We start from the raw sequence: 26,073 nt of genomic DNA on the forward strand, positions 1-26,073 counted from the left end.
ATACAATCATCAAATACTATTACTAATTTTCATCTCAAATCATAATCAACTTAACACTCAACTTGACGACACAACTCATCTTTGACCATGCAACTCTATCAACTCAACAACTTAACATCTTAAACCATCATGAAACTTCTTGATATGCAAATGCATGTGGTATGAATCAACTACAAAAATGAGCATAATAGGCTCTTCGACGTGTGAGCACAAAGGCTGCCGGGCCTAAAGCCCCCAACTTTAATGAGCACAAGGGCTGCCGGGCCTAAAGCCCCCAACTTTAATGAGTATGCAATGAACTCAAACTTCCAACAACTTAGACAACAACATGAACAACTCGTACGACTCATAATCATGGACAACTTCTTAAATTCCAACAACATAGACCGACTCATGCAACTTCAAGACACTAACAGTCAATAGCAGGGAACAGCAACAAGATACAGCATTTAATAACACTTGAATGCGTTAACATCATCTAAGGAATGAATTACATCAACATAAGTATCATAAAGCATCATTATAACATTCATGCAACATCACTACTAATCTCAGTCACCTGAACAAACTTCTGGAGCTTATGAAAGTATCCTAAACAACTCTCTTACTTACTTCTAAGGTCAACTTAAGACTACACGTGCGAAAAGGATCGCATCGGGACAATTTTGGGCAACTATCAGCCTAACTCGCAGTGGCGAGTAACTTTGCTCGCAATGGCGAGCAAAGCGTGCATTCTGGGTTCCTAAGTCCTTACTCGCAGTGGCGAGTTATTCTGCTCGCAATGGCGAGCTTACAGGTCACTCGCAGTTGCGAGTTGCTTTGCTCGCAGTTGCGAGCTCTGGGTTCTAGCTCGCAGTTGCGAGTGTCGTTGCTCGCAGATGCGAGCGATGAATGTCAGTAAGGCCAGAAACCTAAAAATCACAACTTTTCACCTAACTTCATGATTCTTTCATCCAAATAGCATCTAATTATCATCTTGAGTAATATCTAAGGTCTGTACACTAATTTTGCATCAATCTAACATCTGTTCATGATTCAATCATCAAATTGATCTTAAACCTAATTCTCAATTCTCACCAAAACTTAACCTAATCATGCTAAATTCATCCTATAGAATTATACCCTTAATAATATTGAAAATTAGTCTCACCCTTACCTGGTAATAGCATAATCGCAGCCCTCCCTTGGTTCTTCTCTCTTTCTGGCTTTTCTCCCTTTTTCTCCAAAAACGTTTCACGTACGTTGTAAACTAATTCTCACAACCTAAACCTTCTATTTATAATACTTGTATTACTCTTCTCACCACTTAACTTACTCACCTCACAACACAACCCCACTTTTAATATTTTTATTTTATTTCTCATATCTTATTTTATTTAATAATAAAATAAGTCATAACAACATAACAACTTCACAACATCATATACCCACATAATTAATTTATAAATCATATAAACCACTCAACTTTATTAATCATAAAATTCACACATATCAATCATGAAAATCACTTAAATCATATATATAAATATATATATTTTTTAAAATAATCAAATAATTAAGACGGGCGTTACAACACATATATGAGAATTGAAATATGTGAATTAAGTTCAACTCCATCTCCGTGAAACCTATTAAAGTTCAAGTCCATGTTTGTGAAACCTATTAAAGTTCAAGTTCATGTCTGTGAAACCTATTTTATATAAGGTGTTTATGTTCCTGCCACATCAAAAAATGATACATATGAAGGAAAATTAAATGAGGGAAAATGATACCAAATTAAAAAATTAGAGGAAGAGAAAAATGATATGGGGAAGGAGTCAAATGAAGGAAGAGGAGATGAATATTAAGAGAAATTAAAAAAAGGTAATATGGTTGAAAATTTAAAAATGAATGTAAGGATATTTTTGTCAATTTAGAGTGTAACTTGAAATTAAGGCGGTGAAACTAGAAAAATCTAAATTTAGAGTGTAACTTGAAATTAAGGTGGTGAAACTAGGCTTAACATTTGAAATTTTCAAAAATTGTAAAAAAGTAAAGAAAAAAACATTGAACTAATTTGGTGGGATGCGCCAGCCCATGCAATAGTGCAACGCAAAGGCGACACTTGAGAGCCCAAGTAGCAAGCTACTAGGCAGACTCTCTCCCTAAAAAAAGTAATTTAATATCGTGTGGACCATTGGTTCACATATCAGATATTAAACTGATAAGAACAGATACTACACTTGATCTTAGCCAAAAGGCCGAGAAAGGTATGCTTCTAACAAAGAACAAGTTTCAAATTTATAACAAAGCCTTGCCTGCTTGTCATGCTTCTGACCGATGTGGGACATGGCAGTGCACAAACAATACTCAGTTGGCAACAAAGTACAAACAAAAATATACCAAAAGAAACAATTTCTCTCCTTGTGTATCACTGTCACCTCTCCTATTAATCTGACATATCAAAAAGAAAAGTCGAAGATTGAATATCTTGAATTAATCCAAGGTGCTGGGACAAGCATAGCAGTCATAAGGAGGTGCCAATGATTGTATTGCAAAGATTGTGTGAAGAAGCTTCACTTTGGGAGCTGGGAAGAGAAAGAGGAAGCAGCAAAGGATATTGAAATGTTGGCTAAACAAGATGTTAAGGTCAGAAAGTTGATGACTGAACTTTAGGTGGTGCCTGTGTTGGTATCGATGGCATCGTCGGTGGTGACTAGCTGGCGGCTAGTAGGAGTGAAAACTTTGATTAAGCTTGAAAATGGAAGGTACATGAAAGTTTTCAGATTTCGTATGTTCCTTGTTCATTTTGTACAACAATCACACTGCAATACAATAGCATACATAGTTTCTTATAAGCTTTGACTTTAATTTAAATTTGAGTCCTTAATTCTTTAGTGTTACTGGTTATTACATAAAAGTATCTGAATAGTTGGTTCAAAAATTCCAGTAAGTCTAAGGAAGCCTCTATTCGCAGCTTAAGAACACTGCTTGAAATAAATGGAAAGAGGAAGCAGCAAAAGAAAATAAATAAATGGAATAGTAACATTTAGAAACTCCAAAATTTGCCAGGCTTTAACACAATGGAACTCAGCCTCAGCGAACTATCCATCATCACAGCATACAGGTCACAGAATTGATCCATTTGGTGTATGTACTGAGACTGAAACCACTCTTCCATGGACCATTGTATCACTTTGTTATCATGGTTTTCAACAACCAGGTGAAGCTTCTCCGCTGCCATTCCCGTATTTGTTCTTGAAGAAGTCTCCTACCATCATTTCTCCACTCGATACGTGAATTAAACTCCCAAATCATTCCTTAGGCAGAGGAGGTACCATTCTTGATCAGTTGTCTATAGTCATCTCGCAACTTGTTCTCTATTCACATGGTAGCTGACATGCACGTGTTATAGATCTCTAAACTACAGTCTTAAACAATTGGAATGAAAAGATTGCGGATGTGTTAGGCTCTTGATTGGCCTTGGCTTTCAGTTTCACAACAGATTCTGCTGAAAAGTGGAAGATCCTCTCTCTCAACTTGGGTAGCTAAAATCTTTAAATAAACTAATTAATCATGATGTTTGATAAGAAATCTGATCAGTGGGATGCGACCCTCTGAAAATCATCGATTGTGGATGGGAATGGAATGACATTAATTATATTCTTATGGGATGAGTTTATATTATATGAGATATGATCTGAAAATGAGATTATACATGCACCACATTCCTACCTTACAAGCCATTTTGAACCCAAATTCCAAGAATGAGAACATATTTGCTCTCCTCTATTTCTAAATGGCAAAGCCACCATAAAAGTAGAAAGGTTTACCAAATAACTATGTGGCACCACACTTGATCACAAAGATATACGTTCAAGGCGGTGGATTCAATTTCCCACATCCCCCATTTCCCCGCACAGTTTCCGATACAACTCAGCACCTGCAGTTTTCAAGCACTGAATTGTATCGACATTCCTATTTTGTAACATGCTTAACATTATACAGACAACAAGCTTCTATTTGTATAATGTACCATGAACTAAAAATGGAGCTCCAAAATTATGCAGTCTTCAATTTTTGCAGCTCAGACTGGCTTATATCTTCCGAGTATAAAATGCCATTGGGAGATAGAAGGCGCAGAAGGGCCGATGAAAACCGAACCTAATAAACACAATATGTCCCTGTCAGAATATGTTCACGAAAAAGTACTAGCACTTTCTATAATTCTAGGTCCGAGTCTTACCCATTGAAATCCAGCAAGTGAAAACCAACAGCCTTGCAAACCATATCTTCTGGATAGGATCTGCATCGAGGTAAATTGGGTGTTACAGAAAAATTAGTCAAGCAATATTACTATGTACACCAGCAAACCAAGGAAAAGTTGTTACCAATAATGCTAGACCATTCAAACAAAAGCATCCAGTCATTGACAAACTTATAAATCTTAGATCCCGCCCAGCCTGCATGAGCAAATATACACAATTAAAAGAAGCAACATGCAACATGGATAAATAAATTAAATTGTCATGAATGTTGGGGAGTCCGGGGGAGCAACGAGAGCAAAAACAGGCCCAATGTCATGGACCAACAAGAGATCAGGACACCAGATCTCCATCCAAAACCTTAAGGCATTATGTATATGGGTCATTTTTGTTATATATACAACATTTAATCCTTTTATAGTCGATATGAGACTAACCACTCACACTTGAACCCAAAAATATCCCCCTCAAGTGTGAGTCTCACATCCTATACTTACATTGTCGTTACAACTAACGGAACACACACCCTAATTGCACTGCTAGAAAGACTATGGGTGCAACGATCCACTACTATGATCGGAGCCTGAGTAGGATCATGAAAGTACATATACATAAGAAGCGGTTGGTACTTCCATGTAAGGAAGTCTTTAAACATCCTAGAAGATTAAGTTTGTAAGAAATGGTTAGTACTTCCATATTCTTTTCCATTCATTATAGACAAATTGAACCAAACTGTTGAATTTACAGGAAATAATGGAAATCAGATAATATTAAATATTAATAACATCATCGTATGTGTGTGTGTCTGCAAAACAGAAATCTAATACTCCCTCCGAGTTATCGATGCAAACCTGTCTTGTTAACAACTTTATCTTTTAGGAGAACTGATCTTGGACATGATGCAGAGCTACTAAATAGTTAAGGGTTAGGTGCTTATCATACCCATTCTACCGAAATAAGTAGGCTTACTCCTTTTTTAGCACCTCAATAGCAAAGACTATTTCATAATGAAACGTGTTAAAAGATATAAAATCACTATGGAACCTATGTGAAACAGATTAGGATTTTCAAGAAGCCTGGTCTTTGATATTCATTTTTATGCTAAAAATCTAGGTCAGGTCTAGTAGAATGAATACAGATCCAACTGAATAACACTACCAACATAAGAACACTAAAATAATAAAATTCCTAATATTCCAATCGAACATGAGCATACCAGCAATGTTCCCTCCAGGCCGACTGTTGCAGGTGTGACCAGTAGTGCTAAAAAGAATGGAATCAGAATCCTATGCATCTGCATAATCACAAAAACAAGTTAACCACTAAAAGAAGCCTTAATTCCAAAGGAGACAGTGAAATTTTCTGAGCTAAAGTTTAAAAATTCAAGAACTAACCTCCTGGATGACCATTTGATCAGGTGTAAAAATGTAGGGGAATAACCAAGTAACAAATGTTACAACAATCCCCAAAAGCAACCCGAATACAGCTCCAATAGTTAGAATAGACCTTAGAAGCGACCGAGCCTGTCAAGATACTATAAACTCAGGGAAGTTTTGAATATACATAACAATGTATGGAGAGAATCTACAATGTGAATTAGTAAGGAGAACATGGTATCATTGCTTAAAACTACCCTTCAAACCAAAAAGAAAGATGATCCTCTATAAAATGAAAATCAACTGAGTACAAAAACGAGCTCTAAAACGATACTATATATATGAGGTTGAAGGAGAGATCTTTTGAAATCAGTGAATGAGTATCATTAACCTTTGCCAAACTCCGATTTACTCCATACATCAATTCAGGCATAAATGATTGGGCAGTTTGGGAGAGAGGTTCACCACATATTGCGCATAACATGTAGACCTGAAGCATGACCTAAAATAAGAGTTGAGTTAAAATATGTTTGTGAGTTTGGTGTTCAGAAAATGTGCAGATAGACAGCAAAGGAATAGAGTTACAAAACACAAGACAGGAGTAAAACTAACTTGATGAGCAGCTATTTTATTTGTACCCATTGATGTAGCAAAATATATAATTAGAGAGTAGAAAGCCACCTACACATCAGAACTTTCAGTTATATTTAAAGGTTATTCTACTCGAGATAAAGAGCTACAAATATAGCAAAATACTTGATTCAACCTTTAACATCAATGTCACAAATACAGGAGCAGCAAGACTAAATATTGACAGAAATTCCTTCCCTGAAGGAATGGTGAAGGAAAATGCATTGTATCCCTTGTCATTTAGAGCTTTGCTCATCATATACGCAGCAACGACCTAAAAAGCAGTGCACGTTGATTATTTTAGTACATTGAAAATAGGCAAAACCATATATGATACCAATAATTAATTATGATGTGTGAAAAATATTTTGAAGTATTATTAAATTTATGTGAACAGAACAGTACAAACACTAATCTGAATATAGAAGCTTTAGCTCATGGCCTAATTAGTAAGCTTAATACAAGAAAACTAATATTTGCGACTCCTTCTTTTCCCACCCTATTGATTTCTCGCGCGCTCTGTGCAGTTTGGATTATAGAATCCGAACGGCATATACACCCCATAAAAACCTTCAAAACACGTTAAAACATTTTGGATTTTAGAATCCGAATAGGGCACCCGAGAAACTCATAGGGTGGGAAAAGTAATTGCCAATATTTACATATTATGTGCTACAACCCTAATTACGTGTTTACAATGTAATGCATATAAGTTTGTTCGGCATACTTGGGATGCCAATGTAGCCCATGCAGCCCCAGCAATCCCATAGTTTAAATATCTGCACAGAACTATATCACCAATTCCATTTATAATACTGGCAGCAGCCAAAGCCTTCAAGGGTCCCCAAGAATCTTTCATACCAAGACTGCGTGAAAGAATGTGGATACCAAGAATATGAATTAAATGAGAACCCAATAGTATAATATTATTAAATTTTAAATCATAAAAAGCAATAGTTTACTCCTCAGGGAGTTCACTAGGTATATGCTCTGGAAGCACATTAAACTATTCTCAGGGTAAAAAAACACTTTGCTCAAACAGTTTAAAGAACAATTTAGGCATTAAGAGCAGAGAGAGGATAATTCACATTTTCATTTAAATATAAGATGCAAATGAGAAATCATCAACGTAGAGCAAGCAGTATACTATTGAGTGACAAAAGGAACCTTGCTATCTGAGAAAAGTCATTCATGGCGAGGGGAATTTAAGCCAAAAGTTTCAAGCAACTATTAAGACAAACTTTATCACCAAATTGAACATAAACTAAAAAGAATATGAAAAACAGATTCTCATATTTGACATAAAGTTTTGCAAATTGCAACAACTCATTTTAGAAAGAAACACGAGAAATAGATAGTATGTTTGCACCTTGCACTTTGAGCAATCGATCCAATAAGTAAACAAGGCCATGCCAACCCTCGAATCTAACACCAAAAGAAATTCAGTGTTACTAAATCAAGCGGAGGATGATACCTTCCTTTGATCAATTTCAATATGTAAATAATGAAGAAACAAAAGCAGAATCCTATTTGAAAGGTTGCCTACTTTATTTAAAGAAGCATTGGCATACAAACCTTTATTTACTATAACAAGAAATGAACATTGAAATTACTCATTTCTCGCCATAAATTATTTTATGATTTCTTGAATTTTTGAAATCATTAATTATAATCTTAATTTAAATTGAAGGATAGTAATCAGAAAGAAAAAAAAAACCTGGACATAAGTATTAGCTGCGGGTACTAGATGTACATTCTTTGATCCAGTAAAAGCTGAAAAAGGCAAAAATAAAACAATTCATCAGTCATGGGGTAGGGTCTATTACCATTTATGCATTAGTGAATTACTATTATCCCAAAAAAAGGGATGCAACTGGACAGAGCTCTCATTTTAAATACCTGCTAGCGTTGTTGCGCCTAATAACCTTGTGAAAAAAAGCATCGCCGAGCCACATGCTAACCCAATAAAAAGCAAGACAGATATGTGATGCTGCACTTCCTCCCTATCCTACACAAACATATTAACTAATCAAAGGCGGTGCAATAAATCCTAAAAGTTCTGTGTGCATAAAGTCATGGATGTGAATACATAACAATAATGCCAAAAAATTTACTGGTCTTTTGTGTGTATACACAATTTCATTATAAGAATACATGCACCTAATCATGCATTGCTTTAAATACTGTCCTATGCTTTTGTCATTGTTGGATGTATACGGGTGAATACAGGTCTGTTGATGTGTCAAGTGTGAGTTCAAAGTCTCACTTGTGTGGTCGCTCTTAGTTCAATGTGATGGTCCACTCCATTGTTTTAGGCTCCATGGAAGTGCCACCAAGGTCACACTCACATTTTTTATATAATTGACACCGTACTCTCACCGCCATTACTAACCAACGACTCCATTACCAGAAAGACTTTTGATATAAAGATCTACTCCCGCTCTCTCGGCAAGTTAACTTGGCTTTGATCCCAGTCCCCAAAACATAGGGAGCAACAGCAAGTTAACCAATCATGAACTACAAAGACCAAAACACTACATTTCCACCCAAAACCTAAGATCATTAGCCATACGAATTATCTTTATTCTATATCATTAGTTTGGCTCATCTTCAACTAGTGTGAGACTAACCACTCACATTTGAATACAAGCTACCCATTCACGCATATTCATCAATATTTTCTATCCAATTAAAAAATGGGAATAAAGAACAAACCTGTTTAGCAAGGGCAGTAGCAACCATATTCGAAGTAGCAATCGATAGAAACATAAAAGAGTAGCCCAAATAATCACAAAAAACAGTAGCAGGACCTGCTCATGTAGAAACCAAAATCCATACATTATTGTGCAATTTCAACGATTAAACAAATTCACATGATAAAAAACCATACCTAAAGCAGCGAGTTCAATTGAACTTCCTTGACCAACAACAGCAGTATCAATGAGACTCATCAACGGTCCGCATAACCAAAGACCAATAGCAGGTCCAGCAAACAATACAATTTCCTTCATCTGAATCCATATACTCTGCTCAACCAGTTCCTTCACTTCTTCTTCTTCTTCTTTAGAAGAAACCTCGCTGATTTGGTCTTTTTCTTCGGCTTCATCTATAGCATCGTAATTTTGAACTGAGCAAGCTGTTAGAAACTTGAAGCGACTGTTCCTGCTCGAGGATATAATAATGCATTGGTTTGTTGAATGGATGGTAGTGTTCTTCCTTAGAAGGGAAGGTGGGAGGAAACGAAGAGGTGCGTGGCGATTCAAGTGTAGTGAAGTGTGAAGAGTGTGATTGAAGTGTAGTGAAAGTTTTTGTGCCATTTTTGTTTTCTTCGAAGTGAAAGAAAAGAATCAGAGAAAAATATGGGAAGATGCCAGAAATAGAAAGAGAAAGAAAACGAGTGGTCTGTAACGTGGAATCCGCGGGAATGATAACTAAATGTCGGGAGTTTTTTTTAATTAAAAAAAATCATAAAAACACCGAATATTAGTAATTTAATTAGTCATATATATCTCATATTTGATGGGTCATGATAACCGGTGCTACAGGGCACTGATTTTTTTTTTTACAGAAAAAATTCAATTCATTTCATTACTAATAACAGTTTCAATACAATATAGCATATAATCATAAATTTGGGAACTAGCATAAGATAATGACGCCTTAGCTAACAAGTGGGCAACATTATTTGCTTTCCTCCTAATGAAACTTATCTTAAAGTTTTGATGATTCATAAGTAAAGTTTGCAAGTGTTCAGAATAGCGCCGAACATGGAATTGGTGTTGAAGTTGCTAGAGATGCCGTCTACCACTTACTTGCAATCAAGTTCAATAGACACCGAAGTAAAACTTAAAGTATCAAGCCACATTATCGCTTCTTTTAGACCTCTTGCGTCCGCCTCGTTGAGTTGTGGGAGACCTACCAAGATGTCTTCGCTCTTATGAACTCCCATCGATCGGTTAAGAAGTAAAATATAGTAATATTTGCATTAAATGCTTAAATTATGACTTAAAAAGGATAACATTTGAATTCAAAGTTGTGTAATCAATGCATTAAATACTTCCTCTTTTGGTTTAAAATTTCCTCTTTTGGCTTTCTTAACCGATGGGGCACTCGTTAGCATTACTCATATTTAATTGTAGGAAATGTTAACTAGTGCTCCGAGCATTCCTTAAGAATCATAATTAGTAAGTATTTATGAAAAAAATGTGTAATCAATATATTGAAAATCGAAACATTTGACTTTTGAAAAAACTTATTGTTTATTTTAGAATGTTTAAAAGTGCTCTGGGACACTCGTTAACAAGACCCTTTAATTTAATTGTATGCTTCTAATTTCTTGATTTAATGGAAAGGTCATGCTAAAATTTAAAACTTTCTATTGAAAATAACATTTTTAAAATTTTTAAAAAATTGAATACACATTTTTCAAAGGGCAATGCTATTTGCAGCAACAACAAATTCACGAGCCATTCGTGAATGCGTTACAGCCCTTGAATTCTGCATTTGATTGAAAACATGGGTGGGTATGGTAAAAAGAGGACCCCTCTACAAATAGACTTTAGTGTATGGTGATTTTTCCGTTTCAAAAAAAAAAAAAAGTGTATGGTGATTTTCTTGCGAGATTGGTTGTCGTGAAATCTAGAATTATCCTTTTTCAAAAGAATAATACAATACTGATTTTTTTACATCGGGTTTTTATTGCACTCGCTGGCATTTTTCTTATGATAATCAATAGGTTGTTATCTTGAGAACATCAAACACGAGGTTTTGACTAATCTTACTCCCTCCATCTCATATTAGGTATCTTATTTGAGTTTTACACAGATATTAAGGAAATGATTAATAGTATTGATTCCAATTGTAAAATATGTGTCATTTAGGGGTGGCAATTCAATCTACCAAATTCATATACATCAAATCCATCCACTACAAAATTCATTAAATCCATCAACCAAGCGCCTAAAACGAGCATTCATAAAATAAAATAAAATAATTTTGAACGCATCAAGAGGATCAAATTAGTTGCTTAATTTTCTTTTAGATTAAGGTAGATAAGTCTATTGAATTTGTGTTCGTTTTAATTATAATAATTTTCAACTTTTTTTTTAAAAAGAAAATTCTAAGATGCATGAAGTATATGAATTAAGTTCACGCTTAACCACACATATATAAGAATAGAAATATGTGAATTAAGTTCATGTCCGTGAAACCTATTTTAAATAGGTGTTTATGTTCCTGCCACATCAAAAATGATAAGTATGAAATTTAGAAAAACAATGGTTCGCAAAAATTAGATAAGGGAAAATGATATTAAATTAAAAATTTAAAGGATGAGAAAAAATGAAATAGGAATGGAGACAAAGGAAGAAAAAGGAGATGAAATATTAAGAGAAATTAAAAATAAAAAAAAAGTAACGGATGAAAATTTAAAAAAGAATATAAGGGTATTTTTGTCAATTTAGAGTGTAGCTTGAAATTAAGGAGGTGAAACAAGCTCAACCTTTGAAAAATTCAAAAACTACAATAACAAAAAAAAAAAAAAAATTGAACTGAATCAGTGGGATGCGCCAGCCAATGCAATAGTGCAACACAAAGGCGACACTTGAGAGCCCAAGTAGCAAGCTACTAGGCGGACTCTCTCCCTAAAAAAAGTAATTTAATATCGTGTGAACCATTGGTCCACATATCAGATATTAAACTGATAAGAACAGATACTACACTTGATCTTAGCCAAAAGGCCGAGAAAGGTATGCTTCTAACAAAGAACAAGTTTCAAATTTATAACAAAGCCTTGCCTGCTTGTCATGCTTCTGACCGATGTGGGACATGGCAGTGCACAAACAATACTCAGTTGGCAATCAAAAACAACTTCTCTCCTTATGTATCACTGCCACCTCTCCTATTGATTTGATACATCAAAAAGAAAAGTCGAAGGTTGAATATCTTGAATAAGTCCAAGGTGATGGAACAAGCATAGCAGTCATAAGGAGATGCCAGTGATTGTATTGCAAAGATTGTGTGAAGAAGCTTCATTTTGGGAGCTGGGAAGAGAAAGAGGAAGCAGCAAAAGAAAATAAATGTAATAGTAATATTTAGAAGCTACTCCAAAATTAGCCAAGCTTTAACATAATGGAACTCAGCTTCAGCGAACTATCCATCATCACAGCATACAGGTCACAGAATTGATCCATTTGGTGGATGTACTGAGACTGAAACCTCTGTTGTCAAAAGCGGCCGCGCCTGCCGCTATAGCGGAGCGTATCGGAAAAATCAGGACCATTTTATCACTTTGTTATCATGGATTGCAACAACCAGGTGAAGCTCCTCCTCTGCCATTCTCGTATTCATTCTCTCGCACAAGTCCCCTACCATCATTTCTCCACTCGATACGTGAATTAAATTCCTAAATCATTCCTTAGGCAGAGGAGGTACCATTCTTGATCAGTTGTCTATAGTCATCTTGCAACTCATTTTCTATTCACATGATGGTAGCTGACGTGCAGAGTTATAGATCTCTAAACTACAGTCATTAAAAATTGGAATGAAGAGATTACAGATATTTTAGGCTCTTGATTCACCTTGGCTTTCAGTTTCACAATAGATTCTGCTGAAAAGTGGAAGATCCCCTCTCTCAAATTGGGTAGTTAAAATCTTTAAATAAACTAATCATGATGCTTGATAGGAAATTTGATCAGTGAGATGCGACCCTCTGAAAATCATCTGTAGATGGGAATGGAATGACACTAATTATATTTTTATGGAATGACTTTATATTATATGAGATATGATCTGAAAATGAGTTTGTACATGCACCACATTCCTACCTTACAAGTCATTTTTGAACCCAAATTCCAAGAACGAGAACATATTTACTCTCCTCTATTTCTAAATGGCAAAGCCACCATAAAAGTAGAAAGGTTTACCAAATAACTATACCCAGTGGCACCACACTTGATCGCAAAAAGATATATGTTCAAGGCGGTGGATTCAATTTTCCCACATCCCCCATTTCCCCGCTTAGTTTCCGATACAACTCAGCACCTGTAGTTTCCGAGTACTGAATTGTATCGACATTAAGATGGATATCTATTTTGTAACATACTTAACAAGAATTGCATGCAACAGACAACATGCCTCTATTTGTATAATGTACCATGAACTATAAATGGAACTCCTAAACTATGCAGTCTTCAACTTTTGCAGCTCATACTGGCTTATATCTTCCGAGTATAAAATGCCATTGGGAGATAGAAGGCGCAGAAGGGCTGATGAAAACCGAACCTAATAAACACAATATGTCCCTGTCAGAATATGTTCACGAAAAAGTACTAGCATTTTCTATGAATTCTAGGTCCGAGCCTTACCCATTGAAATCCAGCAAGGGAAAACCAACAGCCTTGCAAACCATATCTGCTAGATAGGATCTGCATCGAGGTAAATTGGGTGTTACAGAAAAATTAGTCAAGCAATATTACTATGTACACCAGCAAACCAAGGAAAAGTTGTTACCAATAATACTAGACCATTCAAACAAAAGCATCCAGTCATTGACAAGCTTATAAATCTAAGATCCCGTCCAGCCTGCATAAGCAAATATAGACAATTAACAAGAACCAACATGCAACCTGGATAAATATATAAATAAGTTGTCATGACTGTTGGGGAGTCTGGGGAGTGACGAGCAATAACAGGCTAATGATCTAGGATTAACATGAGATTGGGACACCACATCTCCACTCAAAAGTTTAAGGCATTAATTAGTTATATGGGTCATCTTTCTTATATATCCAACATTTATCCCGTTCATAGTTGATATGAGACTAACCACTCACACTTGAACCCAAGAATATGCCCCTCAAGTGTAAGTTTCACATCCTATACTTGCACCGTTGTTACAAGTTAACCCTAACGAAATACGCCTCCTAACTACACCGCTAGAAAGACTTTCGATACAATGATTCAATATCATGATCCCCCTCACGCTCCCCCGCCAAGCTGAAACAAGATCTGATACCCACTTGTTGGGGGAGTACGGGATCATGAGTTAAGTTATTAAGTACATTATATATGGTCTAACAACGTTAAAAAAGAAAATTGCACTGTTTAATAGAGCAAGTTTAATACAATCTTAAAAAATAGCACACGAGATTCATTTAAGTCCTTAGACATCTACATGAATAAGTTTGTGAGAAGCAGTTAGTGCTGCCATATTTTTTCCCATTTATTATAGACAAGTTGAACCGGGCTATTGAATTTAAAGGGAAGTAATGGAAGTCAGATAATATTAATGACATTGTATAATGTGAGATATATATTTGTAAGACAGAAATCTAATACTCCCCTCCGAGTTATCAATGTAAAACCTCTCTTGATAACAACTTGATCTTTTAGGAGAACTGGATCTTGGACATGATGCAGAGCTACCAAATAGTTAAGAGTTAGGTGCTTATCGTGCCCCATTCTACCTAAATAAGTAGGCTTGTACCTTTTCTAGCGCCTCAAGTGCAAAGGCTATAACATAACGAAACTTGTTAAAAGATATAAAATTACCATGGAACCTATGTGAAACGTATTAGGCTTTTCAAGAGGCTTGGTCTTTGATACTCATTTTTATGCTAAAAATCTTAGGCCAAGTAATGGTCTAGTAGAATGAGTAGATCCAACTGAATAAGACTACCAACATAAGAACAATAAAATAATAAAATTCCTAATATTTCAATCTAACATGAGCATACCAGCAATGTTCCCTCCAGGCCAACAGTTGCGGGTGTGACCATTAGCGCTAAAAAGTATGGAATCAGTATCTTATGCATCTGCATAATCACAAAAACAAATGAACCACTAACAGAAGCCTTAATTCCAAAGGAAACTTGAAAATTTCTGAGCTAAAGTTTAATAATTCAAGAACTGACCTCCTGGATAACCATCTGATCAGGTGTAAAAATGTAGGGGAATAACCAAGGAACAGATGTTCCAACAATCCCAAAAAGCAACCCGAGTACAGCTCCAATAGTTAGAAGAGACCTTAGAAGCGACCGAGCCTGTCAAGATACTATAAACTCAGGGAACTTTTGAATATATATAACAATGTATGGAGAGAATCTACTACAATATGAATTAGTAAGGAGAACATAGTATCATTGCTTATAACTACCCTTCAAAAAGAAAGATGATCTTCCTATATAAAATGAAATTCAACTGAGCACAAAAACGAGCTCTAAAATGATCATCCTGTATATAAGGTTGGAGAGATCTTTTGAAATCAGTGAATGAGTAACGCTAACCTTTACCAAACTCCGATTTACTCCATACATCAACTCAGGCATAAATGATTGAGCAGTTTGGGATAGAGGTTCACCACATATTGTGCATAACATGTAGATCTGAAGCATGACCTAAAATAAGAGTTGGATTAAAATATGTTTTTGAGTTTGGTGTTCAGAAAATTTGATAGACAGCGAAGGAATAGTTACAAAATACAAGACAGGAGTAAAACTAACTTGATGAGCAGCCATTTTATTTGTACCCATTGATGTAGCAAAATATATAAGTAGAGAGTAGAAAGCCACCTAAACATCAGAATTTTCAGTTATATTTAAAGGTTACACTACTCCAGATAAAGAGCTACAAACACAGCAAAATACTTGATTCAACCTTTAACATCAATGTCACAAATACAGGAGCAGCAAGACTTAATATTGACAGAAATTCCTTCCCTGAAGGAATGGTGAAGGCAAATGCATTGTATCCCTTCTCGTTTAGAGTTTGGCTCATCATATACGCCGCAACAACCTGAAAACAAGAAGGGGTGTAAAAGCAGTGCACTTTGATTAGTTTAGTGCATTGAAAATAGGCAAACCCATATATGATACGATTAATTAATTATGATGTGTGGAAAAATATTCTGAAGTATTATTAAATTTATGTGAAAAGTACAAACACTAATCTGAATATATAGAAGCTTTAACTCATGGGCCTAATTAATAAGCTTAATACAAAATATAATATTTACATAGTTATGTGCCTACAACCCTAATTCATTATCTACAACATAATGCACGAGTTTGTTCGGCATACTTGGGATGCCAATGTAGCCCATGCAGCCCCAGAAATCCCATAGCCTAAGTATCTGCACAGAATTATATCACCAATTCCATTTATAATACTGGCAGCAGCCAAAGCCTTCAAGGGTCCCCAAGAATCCTTCATACCAAGACTGCATGAAAGAATGTGGATACCAATAATATGAATTAAATGATAACCCAATAGTTATAATATTATTAAATTGAAAATCATAAAAAGTAACAGTTTACTAAATACTTAAACTATTCTCAGGGTAAAAAACACTTTGCTCAAACAGTTCAAAGAATGATTTAGGCATTAAGAACAGAGAGAGGATAATTCACATTTTCATTTAAACATAAGAAGCAAATGAGAAATCATCAACATAGAGAAAACGGTATTAAGACAAAAGGAGCCTTGCTATCTGAAAAAGTCATTCATAGCAAGCAGAATTTTAGCCAAAAGTTTCTAAGCAGCTATTAAGACAAACTTTATCACTAAAATAGAATATGGAGAACAGACGCTCAGATTTAACAAAGTTTCGTAAATTGCAACAACTCATTTTAGAAAGAAACACGAGAGAAATAAATAGTATGTTTGCACCTTGCACTTTGGGCGATCGACCCAACAAGTAAACAAGGCCATGCCAACCCTCGAATCTAAAACCAAAAGAAATCCAGTGTTACTAAATCAAGCAGAGGATGATACCTTCCTTTGATCAATCTCAATATGTAAATCAAGCAGAAACAAAAGCAGAATCCTATTTGAAAGGTTGTATACTTTATTTTAAGAGGCATTGCCATACAAACCTTTATTTAAAATCACAAGAAATGAAAATTGAAGTTACTCATTTCTCGGCAAAAATTGTTTTATGATTTCTTGAATTTTGAAAAACATTAATTACAATCTTAATTTAAATTGAAGGATAGTAATCAGAAAAAAAACCTGGACATAAGTATTAGCTGCGGGTACTATATGTACATTCTTTGGTCCAGTAAAAGCTGAAAAGGGCAAAAATAGAACAATTCATCAGACATGGGGTAGGCTCTATTACCATTTATGCATTGGTGAATTACTATCATCCCAAAAAATGGACACAACTGATCAGAGCTCTCATTTTCAATACCTGCGAGCGTTGTTGCACCAAATAATCTTGTGAAAAAAAGCATCGCCAAGCCACATGCTAACCCAATAAAAAGCAAGACAGATATGTGATGCTGCACTTCCTCCCTATTCTACACAAAAATACTTACTCATGAAAGGCGGGGGCAATAAATCCTAAAAGTTCTGTGTGCATAAAGCCATAGAGGTGGTACATAGCAATAGTGGCAAAAAATTCACTGGTCTTTTGGGTGTTTACACAATTTCATTGTAAGATTACATGCACCTAATCATAGATTGCTTCAGATGTTATCCTCAGCTTGCCATTGTTGGGTGTATATAGGTCTATTGATGTGTCAAGTGTGAGTTCAAAGTCTCACATTGAATGAAAAAGTAGATGTCGAGCAGCATATAACTGAGATGACTCGTATATCAAATGCTTTAGGTTCTGTTTGGGAGGGGATGGCTTATTTTTCTTTTTTAAATTAAGTTCAACTAATTTGAGCCAAGGGATAAAGGAATTGGAGGTCATGGGTTCAAACCTGGACGAAAGAGAGAAAAAAACTAATCCAGCAAGTAACAACTAATTACTAACATTGACCATTTAAAAAAATAAAACAATTAAGCAACCTATAAAATGTTTCTAAATATGAATAAAATGTGATTGAAATGTTATATGATCATATATTGTGGAATTCCTTCAATTTTTTTAAAATCTTAAATATATATTAAAATATAAATTCAGACCTCTTAAGTATAAATTCAGAAGTCAGAACACTGCAATTTTCAAGTTCATGGGGAAACTCTGCACTATGAGGAAAAATAAACTCTTCAAAGTCCTCACCCCCCAAAGCCCTCCACATATCCCACTTTCTCATTCCTTTTTTCCAAAGCCCTCCCCTCCCCTCTTAAACTCCCAAACTGATCTTAGGTTTTTGGTGAAAATGTGATGTCCAACTCACTTGTGTGGTTGCTCTTAGTCCAATGTGATGATCCACTTTTTCTCTCTCCATTGTTTTTGACCAATGAAAAGAGAGAAAAAGGAGGTTGTCATAAAAGTTGTTAGCAAATGGTTGTTCAAATATCATTGCTCTTGTCATTATGTCAGTTCCTAGTCGATAGAAGGCTAAGCACTCACTTTAACTCCAACAATCTTCCCATCAATTGTAAGTTTCTCACATCAGTGTACTTTCCCTACCATTACTAACCAACGAGCAACGACTACATTACCAGAAAGACTTTCGATATAAAGATCTACTCACACTCTCCTATCAAGTTAACTTGGCTCTGTGTCATTTGTTCGACAATCCGTGAAACAGAGAGAGCAACAACAAGTTAATCATCAGGATTCTGGAACAACAAAAGACCAAAACACCACATTTCTACCTAAAACCTTAGATCATTAGCCATATGTATCATCTCAACCAGTGTGAGACTAACCACCCATATTTGAATACCAACTATCTGTTCAGAAATGCATATTCATCAATGTTATCTACCCAATTAAAAAAGGGGCATTAAAAAACAAACCTGTTTAGCAAGTGCAGTAGCAACCATATTTGAAGTAGCAATCGACAAAAACATGAACGAGTAGCCCAAATAATCACAAAAAACAGTAGCAGGACCTGCTCATGAAGAAAACAAAATTCACATTATTGCGCAATTTCAACAATTAAACGGTGAATGTGATAAAATCAGAACAATACCTAAAGCAGCAAGTTCAATTGAACTTCCTTGACCAACAACAGCAGTATCAATGAGACTCATCAACGGTCCACATAACCAAAGACCAATAGCAGGTCCAGTAAACAATACAATTTCCTTCATCTGAATCCATATACTCTGCTCAACCAGTTCCTTCACTTCTTCTTCTTGTTCTTCAACACACTCGTGGATTTGAACTTTTTCTTCATATTCATGTATGGCATCGTTATTTTGAACTAAGCAAGCTGTTAAGAACTTGAAGCGACCGTTCCGGCTCGAGGATGTAATAATGCATTGGTTTGTTAAATGGATAGATGTGTTCTTCTTGAGAAGGGAGGATGGGAGGAAATGAAGAGGTACGTGGCGATTCAAGTGTAGTGAAGTGTGATTGAAGTTTAGTGAAAGTTTTTGTGCCATTTTTGTTTTCTTCGAAGTGAAAGAAAAGAAAACAGAAAAAAAATTGGGAAGATGACGGAAAAGGAAAGAGAAAGAAAACGAGTGGTCTGTAACATTGAAATCCGCGGGAATGATAACCAAATCTCTGGGAGTTTTTTTTTTTTTTAATTAAAAAAATTCATACATTTTTTATGGTGGCTGAGGTTCGAACCCCGACTTTGCATTCATACCAACTAGACTAAGCTCACGAGAAAAAAACAAAAAAAAATATTCATGCTCTCATAATAAGTGATATTGTTTAACCGTTTCTATTTAATATCTTTAATTATATATTGACAAAATTATAAAAGTGTGATATTTTAAAAATATTCGTCAAAATAAATCTAATAACATCTTATACTCCCAAATACATCATATATATGATGAAAGGATTTAATTTATGATAATTAGTTTTATTGTGTACTCTTTCCGGTTCTATTTATAAGAAAAGGTTGACTTTTTAGATTCATTGTGTAATTAATATATTTTGTCTATAATATAGACCAAATTCATCATTTTATGCAATGAATCAAAAAAGTCAAATGTTTCTTATAAATAGGACCGATAGTTTTCTCAGTAAGGTCAATATACTTGTTAAATTCATTTGATCATCTTACAATAGACAAGAATTGTTTCACATAAAACAAGCAATTTGTAAGACCCGTAATTTTAAGAATAAATAATTTTTAATAATATAATATAATGTTACTTTGTCTACTTTAGTTAATGATAAAAGAAAAATAAATAATACATTTGGTGATGAATTTTTATCGCTACTCGAATATTTTGTAGTTTTTGTTGCGATAGCGACTCATGATAAAAAATTAAGAAAATATTTCTAGAACTTGATTTTCATTCTCTGCAACATACGACTGCTTTGCCGGGTTTAACTTTTTAAACAAACTCTGTTTACTAAGAAATTAGATTTTTGACCCGTGCTCCGCTCGGGTTTATTGTAAAGGGATTGGCATACGAATAATAAAATGCAATATATAATAGGTAACAGTGATAAAATAACACGTGATAATCCATAGTAAACAAAATAAAACACTTCATAAAATGTATGAAATCTGAAAATATTATAAAAGAAAATTTGGTAATCCTATCAATAATTCAGGTATATATAACCAAGTTTACATGGAAATTAGGGTAGCCAAAAAAAAAGTATAAAATAGAAGGCATCAAACATGATCATTGATATGCTCATAGTTTCTAGAACAAACGTGCAGCATCAAATAAGTGTAGAAAATATTTTCTTCAAAAAAAAAGGCAAGAGGATATGAATGAAATTGGTGCGATGCATGTTTTTAGATGGAATTTGTTAGGTTAAATAATTGCAAACCTAATAAAGCAAATGAGCGGGAAAAAATTAGGTTAAATTGCTACAGACGTAACAAATTAATAAATAAGGATTTTTGATATGCAGTCACAAAATTATTTCAATAGATTTATGTACTAAAAATAATTAAAGTAAGGATTTTTTTTTTTGAAAGAATTAAAGTAAGAATTTTTAAGAGTAATTTTGAAGTGTTAATTTATATTAGAAAAAGAAAACCTTATTTTTGGACTTATTCTTAAATCTTCGAGTCTCCTTGGGTAGAAATCGGCCTAACTTTACTTTTCTTGCTCTCTCAATTCTGATCATCTTTTTATAATTCTTTAGTTTTCTTTTCTTTTCCTTTCTCTTTCTCTTGAGTGTTGGTGCTTTGAATTTTGAAGGAAAGGTGATTGTGTGAGTTTGAATGAAAATTGGAGGGGTGAGTAAGAAGAGAAATAAAGGTCGTTATTTCGAGAGATTTTGATGACTAAAAGATATAAAAGGGACAAGGTCAAATTTGTTTGGATGAAAAGCTAGTCGAGGTAAGGGCACCTCTCTATTTTTATATATTTTTCCATTAAAATAAAATGATGTTTATGTTTATAATTGCTCTGGATTTGATTACGTGTTTGAGGATGCCTAGTTGCTATAGTGAATAAATGTTTACTATGCAATGTTTATTCTTGATATTAATTATTTACATATGTTGATGATATAATTGAGATATTGCATATGATTAGAAATGCTTATGCATATATGGGAAATCGTATGCTTATGCATTTCATAGTTATGTGGCCACCAGAGAGGAGTCACGAGGTGCACACAGGAGAGGTGGTACGGGGTGCGTTTTTAAACCACCTTATCCCGTAGTGGATCATCGAGTCTGATAGATGAGTAAAATACTCATCTCCTTAGTGGCGCTGCCACAACCCTCTATGGAGCGGTATTATTTCCGGAATCATATGCATCGACATATAGTCATTGCATTAGGAATTGTGTCTTAATAATTTTTAATAATCTTAATTTCTACTTGTTTCCATACGTGGGTTAAAATGAGATCTTTAATCCACGTATAATGTTTGCTCTGTTTATGCTTCTTGTATATTTGTTATTTTTGGAGTGGTGACCCTTTCGGTGGATGTGTGGGCTATACGCCATTAGATTATGACGATTCCAAAGGGAGCTGAGCTACGACAGCGTAAGATGACGATTCCACCTCCTCGTATGAGTGGACTATTTTGTCTTGGGGATTTGACCCAGCCGCAAGATAGATCACGTTCATAGGGGACGTGCTCGAGACCACTCTCATAGTTGGTAGGGAGTTGGCTTATAGGTTGATGTCGTTAGTAGGTCTAATACCCAACTTTATGTATTAGAGCAAAAGATCAACTTAGGAGTCCTTTTAATTTTGGGCAACACTTTTGATAGAAAATTCTTCCTCTCTGTATGGATGTAATCGTGTCTTGTAACTTATTGAATTGTCATGCAAATCTCTATATAACTCTGACCTTCATTTTGAAAAGGAACATTTAAAATATTTTGTGAATAAAAGTTTATGACTTGTGATTAAAAATGTTTAGCACTTTTCTTTCGTTAAAAAACAACAGACACAATGTTTTAGTGTTAAAAAGCGAGGTGTTACACAATTTATTTTGCTAACTTGATTGAGGATGGTCATATAGATACTAGTACCGAAAGTAATAAAAAATCGTCTATTGCTTGAGCTGGTGATACTCATTGGAGTTTTCACTTCAGGAATGTTACTAGTTTGATGACTTTATATGTGTCATTGTTGGGGTACTTGAAGAAGTAGAGAATGATACATCATTTGAAAAACATGGTGAAATAATGTTTTTGCTAGACGTGTTTCAATCTTTGATTTTATCTTCATGTTACATATGATGATTGAGGTTTTACGGATTATAATTGTTTGAATGTAGTGCTGCAAAAGTATGATCAAGATATTTTGAATTCTTTGTCACTTGTCGATGATAGCAAAGAAGAATTACAAGAATTGAGGAATTGTGGCTGGAGAAAAAACTTATGTCTAAGGTTGTAAAAAAATGTGATAAGCTTGATATTGACGTGCCTGATATAGGTGCTACATATGTGCAATGGGAAAAACCTATGCGGCAAAATTCAAGTGTCTCTAATTTGCATCATTATAAGCATGACTATTTGTCTAGTATTGTATATTTGCAACTGCAGGAGCTCAATGCTAGGTACGATGAATAGAATGCTTAACTTTTACAATGTGTTGCATGCTTGAGTCCAACATCATCATTTGCAACTTTTGACGTGGACAAATTATTGAGGATGATTGAGCTTTATCCAAAGGAATTTAAGGACATGCCGAAAATGGTGGTGTGCCATCAACTTTAGAATTACGTTAGAAATGTTTGAGGTGACCAATTTTTGCAAATTAGAGATTTATCCAAAGTAGTTTAAAGATGTGCCGAAAGTGGTGGTGTGCCATCAGCTTCAGAATTATGTTAAAAATGTTTGAGGTGACTCCAATTTTGCAAATTTGAAAGGACTTTTAGATATTTGTGCAAAGCTTGTGAAAACAAACAAGTTCACTACATTTGATGTGGTGTACAAACTTATGAAATTAGCCCTGGTTTTGACAGTAGCATAACACTTATAAAAGATACAAAATTAAAGTGGTTGAAATATCATGCCTTCAAATATGCAATGTTGATACCCAAGTCCTTATTAGTTGAATATGTAATGAGTTGAAGTTGATATTTCAATTTGAACGGAACAAACACCACAATAAATTATTTAGATCCAAAATGAATTTTTAAAGATAAAATAATAAAAAAAATCAAGTATTTTCATGTGTTTTTAATATTTGATATACCAATTTTTTTTCATTTTCTTGTCCATTATTACTTTTAGCTTTTTGCAATAACTTTTTTAAAACTAAAAATATAGTACAAAGATATAGTATGCAAGCATAGACATCTCAACAACCCCAATTTGATAGCAGTTTAAGTTAATGACTAAATATGGCTCTTTTATGTTATTTACAAGAATGATTCTTTTTTATGTTATTTACAAGTTTTATGTTATTTAAAGAAGTAATTTGGCATCCTCCAATAGCTAACTGGGTGAAATGCAATACATATGGTGCTTCTATTTCTGGAGCATCTTCATGTGGTGCAGTTTTCATAAACAATGAAGTTGCGTTTCTTGCTGGTCTTGAAGAAAACTTGAGTGTTGATTCTGATTTTTATGTAAAACTCCTAGGAGCAATGAAAGCTATTGAAATAGCTTCCAAAAAAGAATTTGGGGAATCCATGGCTCAATATTGACTCAACTATGGTTATCTTGACTTTCAAGTCATCTTCTTTAGTACCTTGGAACCTAAGAAACAAATGGTTCAATTGCAAGCTTCTCATCTTAAACTTGAATTTCATTGTCGCTCATGTTTTTATGGAGGAAAATCAATGTGTTGACAACTTAAGTAATATTTGGTTATTATCTCTCACATCTTTTGTTTATTGGAATGAATTGCCTCTTTTGACTTTTGAAATTTGTTAGGAATTGACTAGGACTTCCTAGAGGTTAATATCCTTCCAAGGAGGTTTTGGCCTAATCTCTCTCCTTCGTTGTATTTGTTTCATTCTCTCAGTATATTTCTTGAGGGGTTCTAGTACCTTAGTTGCACATCTATTTGGTTAAAAAAAAAAATTACAAGTTTTTCTAGTTACAAAACAAATAATTTTTTTTTGCGTAAAATACAATTTAAATAAATGATGACTCTTTTTAAGTTTTAGTGCTTCTTTTTATCATGGGTGCAATTTTGAAATTGGAATAGAGTCTTTAAATTGTTTAAAATATCCTGCCAATAAATGAATAAGAATAGATGTTAAAGAGAAGATAGAGTTTCTTTCATTAAAAAAATTAAGGTTGGAGTTTTCATTTAATTAATCCTATATAAACCTCACTCTTTTTTCTTTTCTTTTTTTGTAATTCATACAACTGTTACATAGTTATGATACACAATTTTTTTTTTTGTCAAGTAGGCTAGAGTTCACACAATTTAATTGTAGAGAAGTAGAGTGTCCGGATTTCAAACTCCGACTCATGCATATAATATGTAATATCCCTACCAACTGAGCTAAGCTCACGGGGATGATACACAAAATTATTTAATGAATCTTAAAATAATTTATACATTTAATAACTCCCATGTGTCTTGCAAGATTTTTCAAATTGGAATAAACTAATTTATAAATTTCCACACTAGTAGAAATAACTAGTATGAACATAGGATAGGCATACATCATGTTACCCCATATGCTTATTTTATTTTTGAGATAACGCTGTCAGCGTGCCCCTCGTGCCTCGCGTGGCCAGTGTAGTTGGTATAAACAAATTGGTTGTATTGAAATCGCATAAACAGTGACAAAATAGCAACCTTGTTTATATTTTTTCTAAGGAAGCAACCTTGTTTATTTTTGGTGAAAAACAAAACAGCAACATTAATTATACTGGTGGACAGCAAAATACGTATAACTCATATGCCTAACTTACTGATTGATGCATTAAAAAACCTATGATCATGGCGTGGGCCATATCATTGATTCGCAAATACTCCACGTAAGGTCCAATGAATATTATCATTTTTGAATAGTTTTTAATCTTTAACAAGATATATATGGATGTTTCAAGAGATTTGCATATGGAGATTTGCATAATAATAGGACCTAGAGTATCCGTCATCACCAACCTTACGATATGAAGAGAGTTAAAGTAACACATAAGATTCATATATCCCGTCTCCCGACACTACTTTACCCAGTGGCGGAGCCCCTCTAGGGCTCGGGGGAAAATTACTAAAAAAACATTGAATTTTAAATAAAATTATCTTTTGAGCCACCTCTTCTATATCCCAATATGTTTTAATATCACACTTTCAAGTCATTCGTAATGTGTAAATAATTATTTTTAATTTTCAAAGTATGTAATTTAATTTTTTGACAGAAAAATTTATGTTTAATTAACGCTCATTAAAACATAAATTATGTGTGTGTATTATAGTTTATTTTGGTGTCACATTCAAATTTTATTTTCGGGCTCCGCCACTTACGTCACCTCGATTAAGATGACTTGTGTAACGCCCTCCTTTTTATTCAATTATGTTTATTAAGTTAGACTCTATTTATGTGATTTATTTATATATATGAGGTGTTAG

General features: G+C 34.3%; 2 protein-coding genes and 2 non-coding genes across 4 annotated transcripts; all 4 read right to left on the minus strand.

Annotated features, from left to right (window-relative positions):
* Nucleotides 1–2,059: 2,059 nt before the first annotated feature.
* On the minus strand, nucleotides 2,060–2,253 carry LOC146931143 (U2 spliceosomal RNA). The gene has a single exon (XR_015009029.1). It is a non-coding gene; the product is annotated as a U2 spliceosomal RNA (small nuclear RNA).
* A 1,384-nt stretch (nucleotides 2,254–3,637) lies between these two features.
* Nucleotides 3,638–9,649, minus strand: LOC146931144 (protein DETOXIFICATION 46, chloroplastic-like). Its single transcript, XM_085702618.1, has 14 exons — nucleotides 9,141–9,649; nucleotides 8,966–9,060; nucleotides 8,150–8,258; nucleotides 7,968–8,023; nucleotides 7,620–7,675; nucleotides 6,978–7,116; nucleotides 6,387–6,524; nucleotides 6,233–6,301; nucleotides 6,012–6,122; nucleotides 5,639–5,767; nucleotides 5,461–5,538; nucleotides 4,371–4,442; nucleotides 4,226–4,285; nucleotides 3,638–4,143 (listed from the first exon to the last, which is right to left on the minus strand). Exons 1-14 carry the CDS (start codon nucleotides 9,565–9,567, stop codon nucleotides 4,042–4,044), a joined length of 1,641 nt encoding a protein of 546 aa, XP_085558744.1. The 5' UTR covers nucleotides 9,568–9,649; the 3' UTR covers nucleotides 3,638–4,041.
* Nucleotides 9,650–11,806: 2,157 nt separating this feature from the next.
* Nucleotides 11,807–19,617, minus strand: LOC146931145 (protein DETOXIFICATION 46, chloroplastic-like). The gene is made up of 14 exons (XM_085702619.1): nucleotides 19,120–19,617; nucleotides 18,944–19,038; nucleotides 17,439–17,547; nucleotides 17,258–17,313; nucleotides 16,916–16,971; nucleotides 16,328–16,466; nucleotides 15,905–16,042; nucleotides 15,751–15,819; nucleotides 15,535–15,645; nucleotides 15,163–15,291; nucleotides 14,986–15,063; nucleotides 13,760–13,831; nucleotides 13,615–13,674; nucleotides 11,807–13,531 (listed from the first exon to the last, which is right to left on the minus strand). Exons 1-14 carry the CDS (start codon nucleotides 19,532–19,534, stop codon nucleotides 13,430–13,432), a joined length of 1,629 nt encoding a protein of 542 aa, XP_085558745.1. The 5' UTR covers nucleotides 19,535–19,617; the 3' UTR covers nucleotides 11,807–13,429.
* Nucleotides 11,808–12,001, minus strand: LOC146931146 (U2 spliceosomal RNA). The gene has a single exon (XR_015009023.1). It is a non-coding gene; the product is annotated as a U2 spliceosomal RNA (small nuclear RNA).
* Nucleotides 19,618–26,073: the final 6,456 nt, after the last annotated feature.

This window comes from Medicago sativa, chromosome 4 (assembly GCF_051527215.1).
Source record: "Medicago sativa cultivar Bolivia chromosome 4, Bolivia_mono, whole genome shotgun sequence".
NCBI classification, from domain to species: Eukaryota; Viridiplantae; Streptophyta; class Magnoliopsida; order Fabales; family Fabaceae; genus Medicago; species Medicago sativa.

Coding starts and splice junctions, on each gene's coding strand:
- LOC146931144 (XM_085702618.1), bottom strand. CDS start 9,567: ATGGCACAAAAACTTTCACTACACTTCAATCACACTCTTCACACTTCA. Junction 6,302..6,386: donor TTGTGACATTGATGTTAAAG/GTTGAATCAAGT, acceptor TCTGATGTGTAG/GTGGCTTTCTACTCTCTAAT. Junction 4,286..4,370: donor TGAATGGTCTAGCATTATTG/GTAACAACTTTT, acceptor ACCTCGATGCAG/ATCCTATCCAGAAGATATGG.
- LOC146931145 (XM_085702619.1), bottom strand. CDS start 19,534: ATGGCACAAAAACTTTCACTAAACTTCAATCACACTTCACTACACTTG. Junction 19,039..19,119: donor AATTGAACTTGCTGCTTTAG/GTATTGTTCTGA, acceptor CTTCATGAGCAG/GTCCTGCTACTGTTTTTTGT. Junction 13,832..14,985: donor GCCTGGAGGGAACATTGCTG/GTATGCTCATGT, acceptor TTGCTTATGCAG/GCTGGACGGGATCTTAGATT.